The 19,170-nt window shown below is 38.9% G+C and overlaps 1 protein-coding gene across 1 annotated transcript in view; it reads left to right on the forward strand.

The window, feature by feature from the left end:
• Nucleotides 1-19,170, forward strand: part of Itga1 (integrin subunit alpha 1) — a 143,732-nt gene that overhangs the window by 77,285 nt on the left and 47,277 nt on the right. The window contains exons 7-10 of the mRNA XM_040728813.1: nt 2,440-2,588; nt 6,956-7,106; nt 13,371-13,536; nt 19,025-19,098. Coding sequence (XP_040584747.1) covers nt 2,440-2,588; nt 6,956-7,106; nt 13,371-13,536; nt 19,025-19,098 — 540 coding nt within the window. The remainder of the gene's footprint in view (nt 1-2,439; nt 2,589-6,955; nt 7,107-13,370; nt 13,537-19,024; nt 19,099-19,170) is intronic.

Here is a 19,170-nt window from a genome sequence, read left to right on the forward strand (position 1 = left end):
GTGAGTTTTTCAACTCGCAAAGCCCACCCCTGTGACATTTCCTCCAGCAAGGCCACAACTCCTACATCTCCCCCAAACAGTGCCTCCAACTGGGAACTAAGTATTCAAACATCTCAGCTTATGGGAGACATTTTCATTGAAATCACTACACCAAGATTTTGAGTTTTTAAGGTGAAGATACCTTGTTTAGACAATGCAACACTCGGAGCAGATGCTGTGAGGCATGTAAGGTGGGGTGCGACAATAAAGCACTAATGTTTACCTGGCATCCAGCAGCCTTGGATGGTTGGTATGACTTCTGCCCTTTCATGTGAGTTCCTTTTAAGCACACGTGACATAAATACATTCTACTGTGAATGTTAACAGCTTTTAACAGAAATCTGACTGAAATCAACAAATGGAAACTGTACATCTGTCAGTAGTAAGTTTTATGACTATTGGATGAGGCTCAAATTGGAGGCCCCATTTGAGTTTCATAGATATAACTTTATCAGGAGACCAATATACAAAGAGTGACTTTTGTCAGCATTCAGCAGGGCAGAATCACACACAGAGTGAGCTGGATTTAGCTCAAGTTGGAAGTTAGCCAGGTGACTTGGTAAAAGGGAAAAGAAGTTAAATGAGCTAGATTTTTGCAAGTAGGTAATTATAGTAATTGTACCATGGAATCTAGTCTTAAATTTTAGGTTGCTAAAGATATTGGCAGTCATGAGGTCCTGATATGGTCAAATGATTGATAGCTTAGATGGAATAGACAAATGAGCTGATGAGAGTGGTTAGGGAAGCGAACACTCAGAATTGAGAATATTGCTCTTGTAGATGACAGAAGCAAAGACAGGAAGCCCTTGAAATGAATCAACATTCACGAGCCAGAGGGAAGATTCTCAAAGCTCGGGAGGTCAAAGGCATGAGACAAGAGGATGTTCAGTACTGTTAATATAATGACAGGAGGGGGAGAGAAATTTTCACATTTTTTTTGACTCCTGTTTAATTAACTAAAATATGCAAATAAAAATGAAACAAGTTCATTGAGATGTCTTAAATTCATGAACAATTGACTTCTATTGAAGTGTTTTTGAAGCTTGGTACTTAGAATTAGGTATAATGAATATATTAGTAACAAAAGCATTTCATTTAAATTTATAGTGCATGTTTATAATGGAAAAAATCAAAATACTTATGGGTTTCTCTTTCTTTTTTTTTTTTTTTTTTTGGTTTTACAACACAGGGTTTCTCTGTATTGTTTTGGAGGCTGTTGGTCCAGCCCGGCCTTGAACTCACAGAGATCCACCTGCCTCTGCCTCCCAAATGCTGGGATTAAAGGCGTGCACCACCATCGCCCAGCAGGTTTCTCTTTCTGAGGTCAATATCCCTCAGGATTGATAACCTAAATCTGTATTTTCTTTGGAAACAATACTTTGAAATCTAAAAAAGGGAAAATAGACCATTTAAATGTAATTCAAGGAAATAACACAAATTGGAGTCATGAGTTAGTCCTCATTCATTTTTATTTTATTGTGTGTAACTAGTTGGCCACATCCTACCCTTTATTGCCATAGGCAATAAAATTCCAATTGAATAACCCATAGTCTTGGGGTGTATAAGTAAAGAAATTGGGTGGAAAATGCATTTGTGCAGGAATAAGGATACCCTAGAGATAAAATAGGCAGAGTTCATTCAGCTTATATTGTATGCCTCATATGATGATTACATAGATTCTCCAGTTTCTTTATTTAACACATGACAGACTAAACAACTGTAAGGGAAAATGAATTTACTCTATTTCTTTTTCAAATATTATCAGTTAATCTGTCTATTTATTCTAGTATAACTCAGTGTCTCCTTTTGATTACTAGAAACTAGCAGTTAACTAAAGACGGGAGATGCTAGGAGGGCAAAGTTTTGACATTTCTGACACTAGACTCCTTTCTACCTCTTCACTGTAGAGCGTGATTCTGGTCTTTTGTTTGTTTTTCCTTTTCTACTGAGGATTGAACCCAGGGCCTCATGCATATGAAAAATGTCCCTTACCACTGAGTTATATTCCCAGATAGGAAGTCAGTTTTTAGGACTCTGTTTCCTCATTTCTTAAATGTGGCAATTTGTTAGTATAATATGAATCAGTCATATAAGAGAATAAAACAAAAGAATGTTAAAATATAGCCAAGTATGCTCTAGGAGTCTACTGGAATCATTCTGTAAAAATTTTTTGATTAGATAGAAAGTAATTGCAGCTTTATTGTTTTTTCTTTGGACTGTTCATATTCACAAAGTGGCCATGATTATTGCTAGCATGGTAAACGGCTTCATGTAGTGATGAATTCTGACGCTCACCCAAAAAGCTAAAAGGTATTCTGCTGGCTCTATATGCTTAAACTCAAGAGAAATGAGCAGGGAATTTTGCTAGATATGTGACTCAACAGTGGCTTTGTATTTCAGGTTGGAATTGTACAGTATGGAGAAAATGTAACCCATGAGTTCAACCTCAATAAGTATTCATCTACAGAAGAGGTACTTGTTGCAGCAAAGAAAATAGGCCGGAGAGGTGGTCTACAGACAATGACAGCCCTTGGAATAGACACAGCCAGGTATGCATTAAAAATCTTGTGGGTGAGACTTCATGGATGTAGCTTCTGAGATTTTCTGGGAGACAAAATCTCACAGCAAAAGTTCCTGATCCTTTGGCTTGTCCTCCTGTCCCCTCGTCTGCAATGTTCCCTGAGCCTGAGGTAAAGGAGTTGTCTTGTAAATGTGTCCATTGGTCAGCCTTGAAAACATACATGCAAGTAAGACTATACACATTGAGCAGGTTATATTTAGGAATACATATATGTCATATATATGTATGATAATGTGCATGTATGTACATGTAACAATTAATGAAAACAGACGTCATGAATTTGAAAGTGAGCAAAGAAGGGTATATGGGAGGATTTGGAGTGAGGAAAGGGAAAGAGAAGTGATGACATTATAATCTCAAAAGTAAAAGAAAAAAGTAAAAATAAAAAAGTGCAAAAGACCATGCAGTACATCTGCCAGCTATGTTTGCCTTTAGAATTTGACTCAGTGTTTAACTTGACAATATTCAATGCTACAGTTTTTTCATATTACATTGAAAAGATTTGCTATTACATGGTAATATGATCTCTCAACCCTGCTTATCTTTTTCTTCCATTTCAAGGATCTAACTGACAGTGAATCAATTAAAAGTTTAGCAATAGTTGCTTGCATTATGTTGTTGGGAGCTGATGCTTAGCATCAATTCTTGTGTGGGGATTCCTCTTTGTCTTTGTGGCCAGTTGGCCATCAGTCTATGAGGGCAAAGGTGCAGAAGCGCTGACAGAGATCCTTGGCATGTGAACATGGCAGAGACAGCTCAGCTTTATTACACAGTATAGGAAATATATAGGATTTGGGGAGCTTGGGGACAACCCCTAATTTGCATTAGGTGGCATGCTCCTATCATAAGGCTTTGTGTGTGGTAGCAGGGTCCTATAGCAAGTCTTAGTTACCATATGTGCAGCAGGGGAAGCTTCTAGCAGGAATGTCTGCCAAGGGTCACTCAAGAGATAAATCGGGCATCTGGTTTAGAGACAGCTTTCAGATAAGGTCAGTCCTCCAAGCCCAGGGACATTCTCCAGATATGGGCAGGTAGAGAGCAGGAAGTTTCGCTGGTGGGGACAGAGTCCCATGTCATCGAGCTTTAGAAAAAGCTGCCAAGACATGATAGACTGCAACCTCTGACCAGCCAGCAAAGCCTGCCAACATTCTTGTATCCATTTGATTTTTATTTTTAACTTCTAGGCATACTAATGAATGTATTAAAATATAGTCTATGTCTACTCAACATACATTCTACCATGTTCTTGTATCTCTAGTACTTGATATAGGATTTTTAAACTTTATATAAGTAGTGTATGAGCATGTGTGTGCATGTGTACTAGTGTTGGAAATCAGGTAATTACAAATTCAAGAGACTAGTGAAAATGAAGCAGTCTTTAATGTGATATTTTGCAGAAAGGAATGCTGGCACACAGGCAAGGCAAACATGGCCAGCATGCTGATTTGGAACAAGTTATTCATTTTTAAAAACTTCTACAACCCCCACCAAATTCCTCTTCTCTTTTCCCGTGGACTGGAACTGAACCCCTCTCAAACTCGACATCTACTATACAAGGCAATACACAAAGCTTTGTATAATAAACAATTTAGGGTTCAAGGCTACCTCCACCCCACTTTTCTGATACTGAGGTCAGTCATGTATCAGATGACCTGTAATTTAACTTCTGACACTCAGAGTTGTGAGCAGACACCAATAGGGGAGAGACAGGCCTAGCAGCTCCTGAAACTCTGATGAACACACCTCAATAACAATGCAACTGTACCTCATTTTGAAAATAGACCATAAGAATCTATTTGTTACACAGGTGCATGTCTGTCTGTCTGTCTGTCTGTCTGTCTGTCTGTCTGTCTCTCTCTCTCTCTCTGTGTGTGTGTGTGTGTGTGTGTGCTGGAGGTTGAGGTTAGAGGTCAATCTCAGATGTCATACTTAACAGGCTATTGAACTTTTATGAGATGGTCTTTTTCCTGGTATACAACTCACCAGTAGGTTGACTGACTAGGGAGCCGTGGGATCTTGACTCTACTCTTTAGTGTTGGGTTTACAAGTCCATGCCACTCCACAGCCTAGCTTTCTAACATGGGCTCTGAAGACTGAACTTGGTCATCATGTTTAAAAGGCCAGACCTTTCCCCAGTCCTCATAGAAGAATTTTTAAGAAGCCAAAATTAAATGTTGCCTTATCAAAAGTAACTTCATCACAACATTTTTTAAAAGATGAAATGTCTGATCATCTGCAGTGCCTTGCATACGTCCTTCTTTTACTAAAGTTTCTCTGCCTTCCATTTCATCACTCTATGGTTAAATTTTGTTTTAGGAGAAGCTTACAAATGCAGAACACATTATTTCTTGTATTTCCTCCAATCTCATTCAGTTCTTACCTCCAGCTCTTCCTTCTGTCATTATTATGAAACCTAGCAGACTCTGTAAGTTCTTTGATTCATATTAAGAATAGAGGGCGTGGGAGGATGGGAGGGAGAGGGAATGGGGGATTCATATGTAAAATGATTGTTTCTAAATAAAAATATGTAAAATTTAAAAAAGAATACTTCTGTTAAGTAGTCTTAACCTCTGAACTTTTAGCTGATTTTGCAAAGGTAATTTTCTATGACCACACTCTACCTGCCTGTGACAGTTGATGTCCTAAACTTCTATGAAAATACATGGTTCAAATTTTATATGAACACACTCACACGCACGCACACACAAACCCCCACCAACAGCTGTGGTAATTGTGCATTTACCTGCTTATAGCATTGAATGTTTGCATGCACAAAGGAGTGCACATGTGCAGGCATTCTGAAAAGTGCCCTCAATAGCTGACTGAATGTGAACACCCATTCAAAGAAAGTCAGAGCTTGCTCTCAAAGCTCTGAGCTTGTAAAGAGCTGTGCCTTCTCCGAAGGAAGAAGCTTAAGAATGAATATTTATCTTTGTAACTAATGGAAGAATCATTGTAGCTGCTTTTACTACTGTATAAATGCTACTTGAAATACCATGGCCTTATATGGGCTTTGCCCATACTTCTCTCATGGTCTATCTGTAGACAGAATTTATTAAGTTCGGGGTTACACAAAGAGTCCGTAATGATACTGTAACACTATTTTTTTTCTCATGCATTAATTCTTCATGTGTAAGCACAGTTTTGATTGTGTTTTACTCCTTTTAAGGGGAACCTGGTACAAGAAAATATTTTGAATGTTTTGGAATCTGTTATCTTCATTTTCAGTTAATTCATTCACTTCAGTTCATAATAGTTTTGGATGTTCCCTTCTTTTTCATGCCTGTAACTTGGAATAAATTATTTAATTACTCATAAATCCTGAATTCTCCTCTCCCAAAATAAGTGTCTTTCCTGAGATATTTAAAATGTTAAAGGCCAACAGGGAGGATGCTGCTGCTTCATTCTAAGAAAAGACATTAGATGCTGGTGTTTTAGACATGGTTACTCCTTAAGGGATGTACTTGAGATGAGAAGAGTAAGACTCCACAGTTCTGTGGCTGGATGCTCTTCTGTTATATAAACTCGGCTGTTTCAGAGCAACCAAAATTTCTCCTTCAGCTGATATTCATTAAGTTCAGCTATGAACTTGCTCTTTCAGAGAATTAGAAGCTCTGGGTGATCCACTAAGGAATTAGAATTGCAAAATGGACTAAATCTCATACAATATTCATGTCCAAACTTCTTTTAAAACTTAGGTTTTGACATCTGTCTTCACCTTTGTTTAAGCACTTAAAGAAAACAGAAAATCTATGTTCCAGGGTCACACTAAAGAAAAGTTATTCACACAACTCTTAAAGATGGGAACCATTGCAATGGGTTGTTGCAATTGAGTGACATTGGCTCAGCTTTCAACACAAGGACAAGTAGGGATTTAATGTGGGACAGAGTAGGGGATCATTTGATAGGGACATTACTTGAAATCATGTAAGTTGGGGGACTATATTATATTGATTCTTACTGAAGGTAAGTGAGTAAAGGAAAAATTCCTTTCTGTGGTCTCCACAGGCCAAGCTTTACAGAAGACATGAGTATTCTTTTCCACAGTGTCATCAGTCACAACATTCCTTGAAAGCTTTCAAAGGAGGAAACGCACCTGTGCTTCGTTTGAGCACATGTGGCAAGCAGTAATATAGTGAGTCCCTATCATGTGCAATGCCTATGGAGCTAGTGCAGATCAGATCATGGGGCCTCTTGCCCCCACAGTGGAGTCCATGGTCATCTTGGAGGGAAGCAACAGGCTACACAGAGTTGCTATATTTTTGTAGGGCTTTTCACTTTGTAGACCTTTGGCCTGAGTTTGATCAGCCTCCCTTTGGTCTGTGTTCCCTTCAGGAAAGAGGCATTCACTGAAGCCCGGGGTGCCAGGAGGGGCGTTAAAAAAGTCATGGTCATAGTGACTGATGGAGAATCACATGATAACTATCGACTGAAACAGGTCATCCAAGACTGCGAGGATGAAAACATCCAGCGATTTTCCATAGCTGTAAGTACATTGCTAACAAAGGGTTTGCAAACTTTCAGTGTCTGTTGTGACATATAGCAGACAATAAAAGATTGCTTCTTAGTTAATAATTCTTCCTGAAATTCGAGAAGCCAGAACCAGAAGATGTCTTTTATAATCATCCACTAACAAGCCAGTCACGATATTTCTGTAGCCCTGCTTGTCTGTCTGCTGATGCTACCCAGGTTGTCATGTTTCTCAGGTGTAAGAAATAGAAGGGAAGTCTGGGTGTAGGAAGGGACAGAGGACACTGTGTTTCAGGGGCCGAAACACCTTTGTGCAGACTTTCTTGCTGCATATCGTCTCTGGGACAAGTGAACACGTTCTTAATACTCTGAGCTTCAGAGTCTTGATCAGGCCAAGGATTGTTTTAGTCTCTCTCCACATGAAGGATTGGTGACAACAGTAGCCAGTGAGGCACACAATAAAAGTTGTCTTTCTCTCTGATCCTTTCAAAGAATTCACAACCATGAGCTAATAGGAACCTAGTGTTTAAGAGATAACAGATTGCCTCCTTGCTCAGAACCACTAGGTTCCCCCAGGGACTGCATCAGATCCTTCCTTTTAGTTTCCATTTCTTAGCCCTGCTTGTGCCTTCAGTCCAGGGGTAGGCCTCTCTCATCTGAAATCAATTGTTCTTTCTTCTTAGGCCGCCATGTACCTTCAGTCCAGGGGTAGGCTTCTCTTTCATCTGAAATCAATTGTTCTTTCATTCACTAAAATTGATTTAAGTAATTGATTTGTTTAAGCCAGGAGGAAAGATTCAAAAACTCGAAGAACTCAGCCTGTACTCTTCCCAAACAATAATCAAATATTAGCTGCGTTTGTTTTCAATATCCAATCAATGGACTTATCTTTCTTTCAAAAGCATGAAGGATGTAAGAAGTGGGAGGTGGAGTTTATACACAGAAAAAAGAAAGATCCAGGACATGATTCCTAGCTTCACGGGGCCAATACACTCATTTTATAAACAAGATGATTTAATTATAAAGTGATTTTCTTATTTTATTTGGGGTATAAGATATAAAAAAATCCATCAAATATCTAACCTCTCATTCTCCCTATTGCTATTTTTATAAATTTCATTTGTCAGTTATTATAAAGCTTTATTACTATGAAAATGTAACTATTTTGAATTCATGGTTAAAATAGTTTCATACGTTCTTACCTTCACTCAGAAAAATGTCTAAACGATGAGTGACGTTAAATCTATGCCTGGTCTCTTTCTTCAGTGTGTAAAGCCAGAGCTTGTTCACAAGTTCCAGACGTCTAAGTATCAGGGATGATCTCATTTTCTGCTTCCCCCTAAGGACTACTTGGCATCCCAAAAGTGGATGCAGGCCACAGACATTGTTAAGCATCATCAGAATTAGCAGCATTGGTGGTAAGGATGTAGTTCAGCCGTAGATTGCTGGCCTCCCTTGAGGGAGCACTTAATACTCAGAACACACACCACACAAAACCAGCACTAGGGAAGCCTCACTGGAAAGACAAAGACAGTGCACAACTTTCTAAGTGAATCCTGTTTCATATCATGTCTGATGACATCATCAGTTTCTCCTTGTCTTAAACTGCTTCACCTATTTGGAGTCTTTTGCTTATCATGCATTGTCTCTCATCTAGTCAAAAGGAGATTACAAATTCCCATTCATGTTCATGAAGAACCATATATGCATGTGCTTTCCATTTTAATCAGTATATTATTATCATCAAACTGCTCTCAAAAAATAAAAAATAAGAAAATGTCACTGAACAATAGTTGCTACTTTTCCTACTTGGTATCTCTTGTCCCTACTATACCATGTTTATTTTAAAAGCTGTTATTTGACAGCAAACTGGAAAGCAAGACACTTGTGTTACCTTTTCTCATTTGTGCAATAACACAGGAAGACTTCAGGAATCTCCCAGGATCTGTTCATGCTGCACACATTCACACAAATATAAACTCTCTCTCAATTATTACCTGGATTGTTCTATTTCAGTTACTGTCTGCACTATTCCTTCTACCCCATCTAGTCCCCACTATTTGATCCTGAGCAACACAAAAATGTGCTTTGACAGGAAACAGCTCCCCAAGAGAATTAAATATTGGTACTGTAAATTCCCTGTTTAAAATTTCAAACATTTCCTGTTAGAATTTCATATTTTGAGAGACCATGAATTGGCTTTTAGTTCTCTATTTCTGTTAATGGAGAATGTTAGACTGGTCCATCGGGCCTTACTAGATATTCAGATGCTACTCTTAGGTCGTAATGGCTGAGAGGTGTGAATTTCTTATTGCACTCACATGTAAATGAGACATCAGTAAGACTCATAGCATTTCATTTATATTTTCAAATAAAAGACATGATGCTGCACATAAATGCATAACATACTTTACTTTGACATAGCTGCCTCAAGGAGGTTTCAGTTCTGACTGCGTTTTTCAGGTAAATATTGGCAGAATTCAAATGCTTAGGTTCAACAAATTTAGATGTATTTTTAAAACTCGCCAGGCGGTGGTGGCGCATGCCTTTCATCCCAGCACTTGGGAGGCAGAGGCAGGCGGATCTCTGTGAGTTCGAGGCCAGGCTGGACTGACAACCTCCAAAACAATACAGAGAAACCCTGTCTCGTAAAACCAAAAAACAAAAAACAAAAAACAAAAAAAAAAAAACCACAAAAAACAAAAACAAAACTCAGGTATGTTATTTAACTTTTTGTTTGTTCTCATAGCAAACATTTTTAAAAGCTTCCAAATCCTTGGGTGAAAGATCCCAATAGGTTCCTGTCATTGTTTTCATCTGAGATATGAGATGGTTCGAGTTTATATAGGAGTCACAGACTGAGTATATTCTCCAACATTGCACTTACCCACTCCTGTATTATTACTCTTTAATTATGTCATGTGGGTACTTTTCCTACTTAGTTAAATCTATTTATCTTCCTTCAATCACATTTACCACTCAATGTCTGAAAACATTCACTTTACAATTAACAACTTCAACCACACACACCCTAAAACTCAGATATTAAATTTGTTTTACACATATTTTGAATTTCATCAATTTTAAGTGAAACATAAGTTAATATGTTGATCCAATAGTTAATCTATAACAGGAGCAATGATGATTGATCTTCCCAGGTTGTCACAAGATGATGGGGGATGTTCTTCTGTATATATGTTTCTTTTATTGGTTGATACATAAAACATTGTTTGGCCAATAGAGGCAGAAAGATAGGTGGGACTAGGAAATGAGGAGAATTCTGGGAAAGGTAGGCAGAGAGGGACACCGTGTAGATACCAGGAGGATAGGATGTGCCAGGTGTTCTCTGGTAAGATGGGACCATGCAGAAATACATAGGTTAGTAGTTTAGTAGTTATGGGTTAATAATTAAGACAGAGCTAGCCAATAAGAATCCCTAGCCACCTGCCAACAGTTTTATAATTAATATATCATCTGTGTGCTTATTTGGGGATAAAGAGTGGTTAGACCAGGCTGGAAAAGAAAACCCAGGTTACAACAAGATCTATCTACAAAATCCGTTAAATAAATCAGTGGGGAACCCAGAGGAGCCCACATAATTCAGAATTTGAATGAATCTAAAAGAAAAAGGTAGGTTACCAAACTGACAAAAAATAAAAAAAGGAGCTTCACAATGTACAGCAGGAAACACATGGATATGGCTCCTTTAGAATTTGTAGACTGTCTCTTAACAACCAGATTCAATAAGACATCCAACTGTAAGAAAGGAATCTTTATAGCTCTTTCTTGAATCATATTGGGATTTGTCCAATGTTGTGAGAGCACACCTTTCAGTTTTGCTTCCCTATCTAATATCTCTCTTCTGCCTTCACCACTAACTCTTCTCCATCACACAGCTAATGTGCAAGACAGTCCTAGTGGTCTATGTTAGAAACTAACCACTTACAGTGTTTGGTCCTGGCTTTTCATGAAAGTAGCAAGGAGTTTAGGTTTGTTTTCTGTAATAATTTGTGAAGCCCCTACGTAGAGCATTCTTCCAAAAGTCTGGGTATCACAATAGGGAGAGTAAGTTCAAAAACCAAAACTAAACAGAACCTAAGTGGTGTAAAGGTCACCATGTTACCAGCTCCAGGTTTCCTTAGACACATGCTTCCCCAAAGAATGGCCTTTCCCAGATATTCATGTGCCATTCATTGAAAGAACATTTAGCAAATGAAAGAGCCAGGATGGACTGGATTGCTGGGGTCTTAAGAGTAAAGAGGAGGGAATTGACTTGATGCCCTGCAGTGTGAAAATGTGACATTTCGTCTGTGCTGGTCACTGGTGTTCCCCAGGGAAAGGGACAAGCACATCACACAAAGCCTCCTTGAGCCTGCTGAGTGGAGCAGACAGGACTCATGTTCTCACATTAGCAGTGTGCAACAGAGTGATTCAGTTGTTGCTTTCAACCACTATTCTTCATGTGAGACAAATAAGTCTGCCATGAATCATAAGAAGAATTGTGTAAATAATACCTTGAGTTCTTTCATTTTTTGTAAGTATATCTATATATCTTGATAAAAATATCATGTTGTAACCTACCATCCTAAACCTCATTTTAAAAACCACATGTATATACCTGGATAACTATCACCCAAATTCCATATTCATAATCTCTTGATCTTTTCTTTAAATAGTCTTTTGATAACAATATAAATATATCTGAATAATTAAACTTAATAGTGGTTTACTGGGTTTTTTATAATTTTATGTAATTTAAAGACTTCCATGTTGTATATAGTAATTAGAACTTATAAAACATATGTGTTTATTGTATGTCCATGTTGCTCAGTTCTTTTTAAAGTTGGGCTAACATTTACATACAGTGAAACCATAACAATATGAAGAGTAACTATAAAATGCTCATAACAAATATACATACTCTGTCACCTCCAGAAAGTTCTCTGTGCTTTTGTTTCTTCTAATACAAACCTCCTCTTGTAACCACTTCTATAACTTATTTGAGTTACTGATTCTGGATCTCATGTAAGTGACCACATATTGTGGATTCTTTTGTGTTTTATTTTTCATGTAAGATTACCCATGTTATTTTGTGTATTGGTGATCCTCATATTTATTATGTTACCCATTGTGTGAATATACCATCATTTATGCGTTAGTTTTTACAGGCATTTAAGTTGCTCTCTATTTGGGATTGTATAATAAAAAGACACGAATATTTAAAAATAAGAACTAGTAATCTTCAAGTGTCACTTGTAATAAAATAAAAATTAAACATGTTATATTACAAGAGAAGAATTCTTATTATAAAAGAAAAAAGTCTTTAAACAGATATGGGCAAATCAAATATACAATCTTATAAACAGAAATAAAAATATATTATTTGAATCTTTTTCCTATTACTCACATAACTATACAATTTTAAAATATAAAATTAGGTCATATCTTTGTGTTGGGGATTTTTAGTTTAAAATTTACACATTATCACAAACATTGATATTTTCATACTAAATCCAAACAGCCAAAATTGTACATACCCTAAAGAAGAAATGGGAATTAGTCTGACTTCATAAACATTTAAAACTTCTCATGAAAAAAATGAAACAAACATTAAGGACTTCATGAAAGAGGATAGGCAAAACTTTCACAAGTCTCTAAGAAAAAAATACATGTATGAACACCTGATCATGCACACATGTATAATATATATAGGTGCACAGACATATAAAACATTTCCATAGCTCCCTTGCTGGTTGCTCTGCCAGAAGATGGCCTTGTCAATAGCTGCAATCGTATAACACCGTAGGGAAAGTGTAGCATTTCTTTTGAATGATCAGATTTCAAAGCTACAGTTATTGCACAGAGACACAGGAGTGCAGAGGAAGAAAGATTTTTGTTTTCCTACCTCAACCATGGTTTTAAGAATCAGTATATAGGGATGGGAAAATGCTCCCTGGTCCATTTCATGTATTCTAGAGGGATCCAAATCTGCTTCTCAATACCCACATCAGGCAGTAACCCCAGCTCCAGGAAAATGTCATCCCTCTGGCCTCCAAGGGAACCTGCACTCAGATGCACCCCCCAACACACACACAATGAAAAATACATTAGGAAAACCATGTATTCAGAAAGTTTCTCTTCCATAAATATTCCTATAAGTACATAACATTATCTCATAATAAGATATCCTGAATGCTCTTGTTTACTGAATATATGCTTGAGATACTTATTTAGCATATAGACGTTAAAATATGTTCTTGTCATTTTTGTTGTGCTCTAGATCCTCGGTCACTATAACAGAGGGAACTTAAGCAGTGAAAAATTTGTCGAGGAAATAAAATCAATCGCAAGCAAGCCCACTGAAAAGCATTTCTTCAATGTCTCAGATGAGTTGGCCCTGGTCACTATTGTTAAAGCTCTGGGAGAAAGGATATTTGCCTTGGAAGGTATGACTAGCTCTCCTAATGGTGCCTGTCCTTTCTCAAATTCAAACATAATGTAATGGACTTGGGGTATTATTCTCAGCACATTACTAACTCATCTTCACTGTGTGCAGTAGCCATCAGTGAACAAGTCTCTGTTGCATGAGTCTGTCATTGAGCTACTTTATAGAGAACTGTGTCTGCTAGAAGCAGTCTTTGTTAGGCTGTGATGATGCCCAGGAGAGCTGGTGGCCACAGTGGTAAGCATAGACATATGCCAGAACACAAATGCTCAGGCATGCTTTATTCCTTTTCTGTGACAGGTTTGGACTGCAGAGCCATTAGCTCAACTTTTGTTTTCCCACCGTGTCTTTGTTTCCTTAGGGCTGCCAGGAGAGTGTTCTGATGCAATTGTTTCTTTATTCATTCCCTCTGTAGTTTTCTTTATACACATTTTTAAAGATATTCACAAGCTTTTGCCTGAAGTCCTTTGCTTGCAAAACTTCATTTACTGTGGTTGTCTAATCATGACTCCTCTTTGAAGATTTTGCTTTGACTTTTTCAGTGGGAATTGTCTGCTGAGGCTACTGAGCAGTGCTAGTCCCTTAGGTGGGAGGCATCCAGTAACAAACAACTTCAGAATTAATGGCCTCTGACTGGTAAAGTCCTCTTTGAATTTTTGAAAGTCTGGAAACTCAGACTCAGAACTCTGGCTCCACAGAAACCCACAGAGAATTCTTTGTCCTTCTGGGGCATCACAGTGCCATTGACTGCCTTCATGAGGACACTATGAAAGTGTCACTTGTGTAGTTATTAAAAGCTCTATCTTGCCATCCATGGAAGAACCTGTTAATTAAAAATAAAGGGAATATGAGGGTGAGTCATGACTTTAAAAGGAGTAGACAATTGTGAGCGAGTAAATGAGAAAAATGCATGTGTGTGTGTGTGTGTGTGTGTGTGTGTGTGTGTGTGTGTAATGACTGAACCCTGGGACTTACTTATGCCAGATAACCACTCTACAATTTCACTATACCTCTAGTTCAAGAAAATGATGTTAATCAATGGTTTTCGATATTTCTTGGGTAGCCCCTGGTAACAAACATTCCACTTTGCAACCCAGTACACACACATACTCATGCATATAAAAATAAAGCCAATCTCAGTGCAACTCACGAAGGTGTTATTCTGTGCGTGCACTGTGACATTCTGGCCTCTTCCCACTCCTATGATATCCTCTTCCAAAGATAATGAAATGGTTTTACTCACCTATTACTCTCAGTCTGACTTCCAGTCAGCACTCAGGAGCTTGACTTACTCTGAACATGATGAGCACTGTCATTCCAGGAAAAATGAATGTCTCTGCATCCTTTTTTCTCCCATGTCTCCTGAGAAAGAACACTTGAATCCTTATTCATCTCAAGTCATAGCCATTTCTGAATGGCTCTGCTGTCTTGTGTTCTGAGTCCAATCACTATTACATGGCTTTGGTTCTTTCAATAGCCACTGGGATGTTAGTTAGCAATAGTTCAGGCCATATTAATATGGGTGGTCTTCTAAAATATTGTGCACTTTTGACTTTTAATAACATAGGTCAAGAAAGAATCTGTAGAGTTGTTTTTTTTCTTGTTTATTTATTTATTTATTTTTTAAGTTTTGAGACTATAACTACAATATTCCTCCCCTTCCTGTCCTCCTTCAAGGAACCCTGCATATAACCCTTCCCACTCTCCTTCAAATCCATGGTCTCCCTTTTCATTAATGTTATTGCACACATATATGTGTATGTGTACACATGTAGTTTTCTAAATATAACCTGTTTGATCTGTATAATATTACTTGTATGAATTGGCTTTTTAAATTGCTATTACACTAGGCAGTTAAACTTAGTAAGTGCTGTTTCTAAATATTCTCTAACTCAGCAAACAAATATAACCTAGAACTGACCAAATGTGACCCACACTGTAAGGGATGTGGTTCATTTTGCCTGAAATGGCATTTTAAGAATCTTTGTAATCTAACCAAATCACAGTTAAAGTTCCTCATGAAAATGTCCAAGTGCTTCCTGATGTCTCTATACTTAAGTATGAAATCACTGAATAAAATTCTGCAAAGATTAAAACACCTTTCTACATCTTATTGCTGCTCCAACAAGGATAAAGTTATGTGGGCTGCCTCTTTTATTCCTGGTTCTGTTTTCTGCTTTTGTCTTTGTTTTAAGGCAAAGTGTTGCTGCCCTTGATCCTCTTGTTTCAGCCTCCGTGGTAGTGGTATCACACAGCCCTGCTTTCAGTATATTAGCTCTCACTGTTTTCATAATGAGATCACAAAAGGCTTTATCCTCTGCCATTTGGGACAACTCCATTTCCTGTCAATATTTATTTTAGATGGTAAATAGCTACAATTATGAAAGTCTGGTTTGCCAAGGACAATGCCACCTAGTGAGTCAAGCATGCTTAGGAGTAGACCGAGTAGATCAGGAAAGGGTATGAATCTCCCTTTCCTATCAGCTTTTGGGGGGGGGTGCTCACGTTCCTAACCAGAAACAGCCCAAAGGTCTGAGTGGTTGGTGGTTGGTTTATTCCCTAAGAGCCTATCAAGGACAGGTTGAACGTGAGAAATTTGGCGTATGGCCAGGCTGTTATCATGCTGCTCATGCATCATGCAGAAGGCCATGCAGCTCCTTTCTCTGTTCTTAGCTGACAACAGCATCAGCAGAGGGTGGGGATGCTGGTGACTAGTGCTGTGTCCTTGCTGTCAGTCCTGCAAAAATAAGCATGGAACTAGCTTAAACCATTAGGTATCAAAAACACAGTTTTATTTAATTAACATTTTTCATTTATTTTATATACCAACCACAGTTTCCCCTCCCTCCTCTCCTCTGCCCCCCCCTCACTCCCATCTACCTCCCTACCACTCCTCCTCTGTCTCTATTCAGAAAGGAGCAAGCCTCTCATGGGCTTGAACAAAGCATGGGACATCAAGTTGAGGTAGGACTGAGTTCCTCCCCATGCATCAAGGCTGAGTGAGGTAATCCAGTGAGGAGAATGGGTTCCCAAAAGCTAGCTAAGCCACTAGAGACAGGTCCTGATCTTACTGCTAGGAGCCTTACAAACAAAGGCTAGGTTGGTCCCATGCAGGCTCCCTACCTGTTGGTCCAGAGTCCATGTGCTCCCCCTGCTCCCCTGTGCTCAGGTCAGCTGTCTCTGTGGGTCTCCCCACTCCTGTCATGACCTTGACGCCCATGGCTTCTATAATCCCTCCTCCCTTTCTGTGGGAAGACTCCCAGAGCTTTGCTATGGATCTCTGCATCAGCTTCCATCAGTTACTGGATAAAGGCTCTTTGTTGACAATTAGTGTAGTCACCAATCTGATTGCAATAAATGGCCAGTTCAGGTACCCTCTCCATTATTGCTAGGAGTCTTAGCTGGGGTCACCCTTGTGGGTTCCCAGGGGTTTCCCTGGCACTAGGTTTCTCACTAACCCCAAGACAGCTTGATGAGGGGACAAAAACACATTTTAATTTAAGGTAAAATGTATCTTAGTTATTTAAAGGACAATTTGTATAAGGGATGAAAATGATTCTTGCCGTATTTACTCTAGCCCTATAAAAATTCAATTGCAGATGCACTTTTATGGTTTTATGCCAGTAAATAAATAGTAAACATGTTTAATTTCACAAATTTAATGATTCTCATGAATCAATTGACAGACAGGCTGACTTGGCCAAAATTATATGCTATTTTTAACTTATTTTTAAGACCAAGTAAACCAGTAACTCCCTGGAAGCAAGTAGATCAACATCCTCTGAGTTCCCCCAGGAAACTGTGGCTTCTGGTCTGTAAATATTTTGAGAGGATTCCAACTCCATACAGTGCTCTAACTTATCTGGACTTTAGCAGTGAGCTTTAAAATTAGTGTTTTAAAAATATAAAGTTCCTTTAAAAATACAGACTTAGATGGGACACTTTTTGGAGCTCTGTGGCAACAGTCACCTCCTGGGCTGAAGGATCCCCAAATCCAGCATCGGGACCAAAATGTGCTAGGATCCTTGAATTCCATGAAACAGTGGCTTCTAGAGAGGATGTATGGCCTGGCGTGTAGGCAGGCCTGGTGAGTCAGGAATCTCTTTAAATACATGAGTGAAGGTTTTTTTCAGCCCTGTAGCGTATCAAATTTAGCTCTGATAGGGTTCCCAGATCGAGTAGACAAGACAGTTGACTCCTGTTATAGTAATTCAGCTTTGCGAAGTACCAAGCAGTTACAGCCAGCTACAGTGTAGAATGGACAGTCAGACTGATGACTGAAAATTATGTTATTGTTAACTTATTTTTTAATATTTTATTTTTAATTTAAATTTAAATTAGAAACAAGGTTGCTTCACATGTCAATTCCAGGTCCCTCTCCATTTCCCTCTCCTGTCTCCCGTGCCCTCCCACCAACCCCTGCAATATACCCTCATTTACACAGGGAGGGTGAGGCCCTCCATGGGTGTCCATAGTCTGTCATTTCATCCAGGGCAGGGCCTAGACCCTCCCCCAAGAGTTCACGGTGAGAGTGCATCTCTCATTGTTGGATGGGAGCCCAAAGTCCATTTGTATACCCGGGATAAATACTGATCTACTACCCAAGGCTCAATAGATTACCTAGGCCTCCTCACTGATGCCCACATTGAGGGGGTCTTGATCAGTCCCATGCTGGATTCCCAGGCATCAGTCTGGGATTCAAGAGCTAACCCTTGTCAGGTCAGCTGTTTCTGGGGGTTAAACCAGCCCAGTCTTAACCCCTTTGGTCATCAGTCCTCCCTCTCTCTTACTGGCTTTCTTGAGTTCAGCTCAGTGCTTAGCCGTGGGCGTCTGCCTCTGCTTCTATCAGCCACTGAATGAAGGTTCTGTTTCCCAGACTCTCTGGCCATGGGATTGTAGGCTGTCACTCCCCAGATCTATGTCTAAAATCCATATATGAGAGTACATGCCATGTTTCTCTGTTTTGTGACTATGTTACCTCACTCAGGATGGGTTCTTCTAGTGTCATACATTTGCCTGCAAATCTCAGGATTCCATTGTTGTTTTCTGCTGAATAGTACTCCATTGTGTAAACATACCACATTTTTTCTATCCACTCTTGGGTTGAGGGGCATCTAGATTGCTTCCAAGTTCTGGCTATTACAAATAATGCTGCTATGAACATAATGGAACAGACATCCTTGTTGTATGAATGGGCATCTTATTTTTAAGGCCAAATAAAATCCCGGCAATCAAGAAGATCAACTCCCTCATCAAGGATGGGAAGCCACTGTGTAAGAGTGAGAGAGGAGTCCTTTCACTTACCATTGTCTTATACTGAGCACTGCCTAGGAGTTTTGGTTGAGAAGTACATGGCTGATAGTGCCCTGATATGTTCCGTAGTTCTGCTTAGCTGGCCCCCAGATTCCAGCAGTTCTCTGTCCAGCAGATGAATCGCAGCCTAAAAGACATTGCTAGTCACTTACTGTGTTATCTTTCCCACATTATAGCTACAGCGGATCAGTCAGCAGCTTCATTTGAGATGGAAATGTCTCAGACCGGCTTCAGTGCTCATTATTCACAGGTATGTTGTATCCAGGAAAGAAATATCTTTCAAGCAAAATTGTCTTCCCCCAGGCAAAGCCCAAGTATTGGT

The sequence above is a fragment of the Mesocricetus auratus genome, unplaced genomic scaffold (assembly GCF_017639785.1).
Source record: "Mesocricetus auratus isolate SY011 unplaced genomic scaffold, BCM_Maur_2.0 Super-Scaffold_100020, whole genome shotgun sequence".
NCBI classification, from domain to species: Eukaryota; Metazoa; Chordata; class Mammalia; order Rodentia; family Cricetidae; genus Mesocricetus; species Mesocricetus auratus.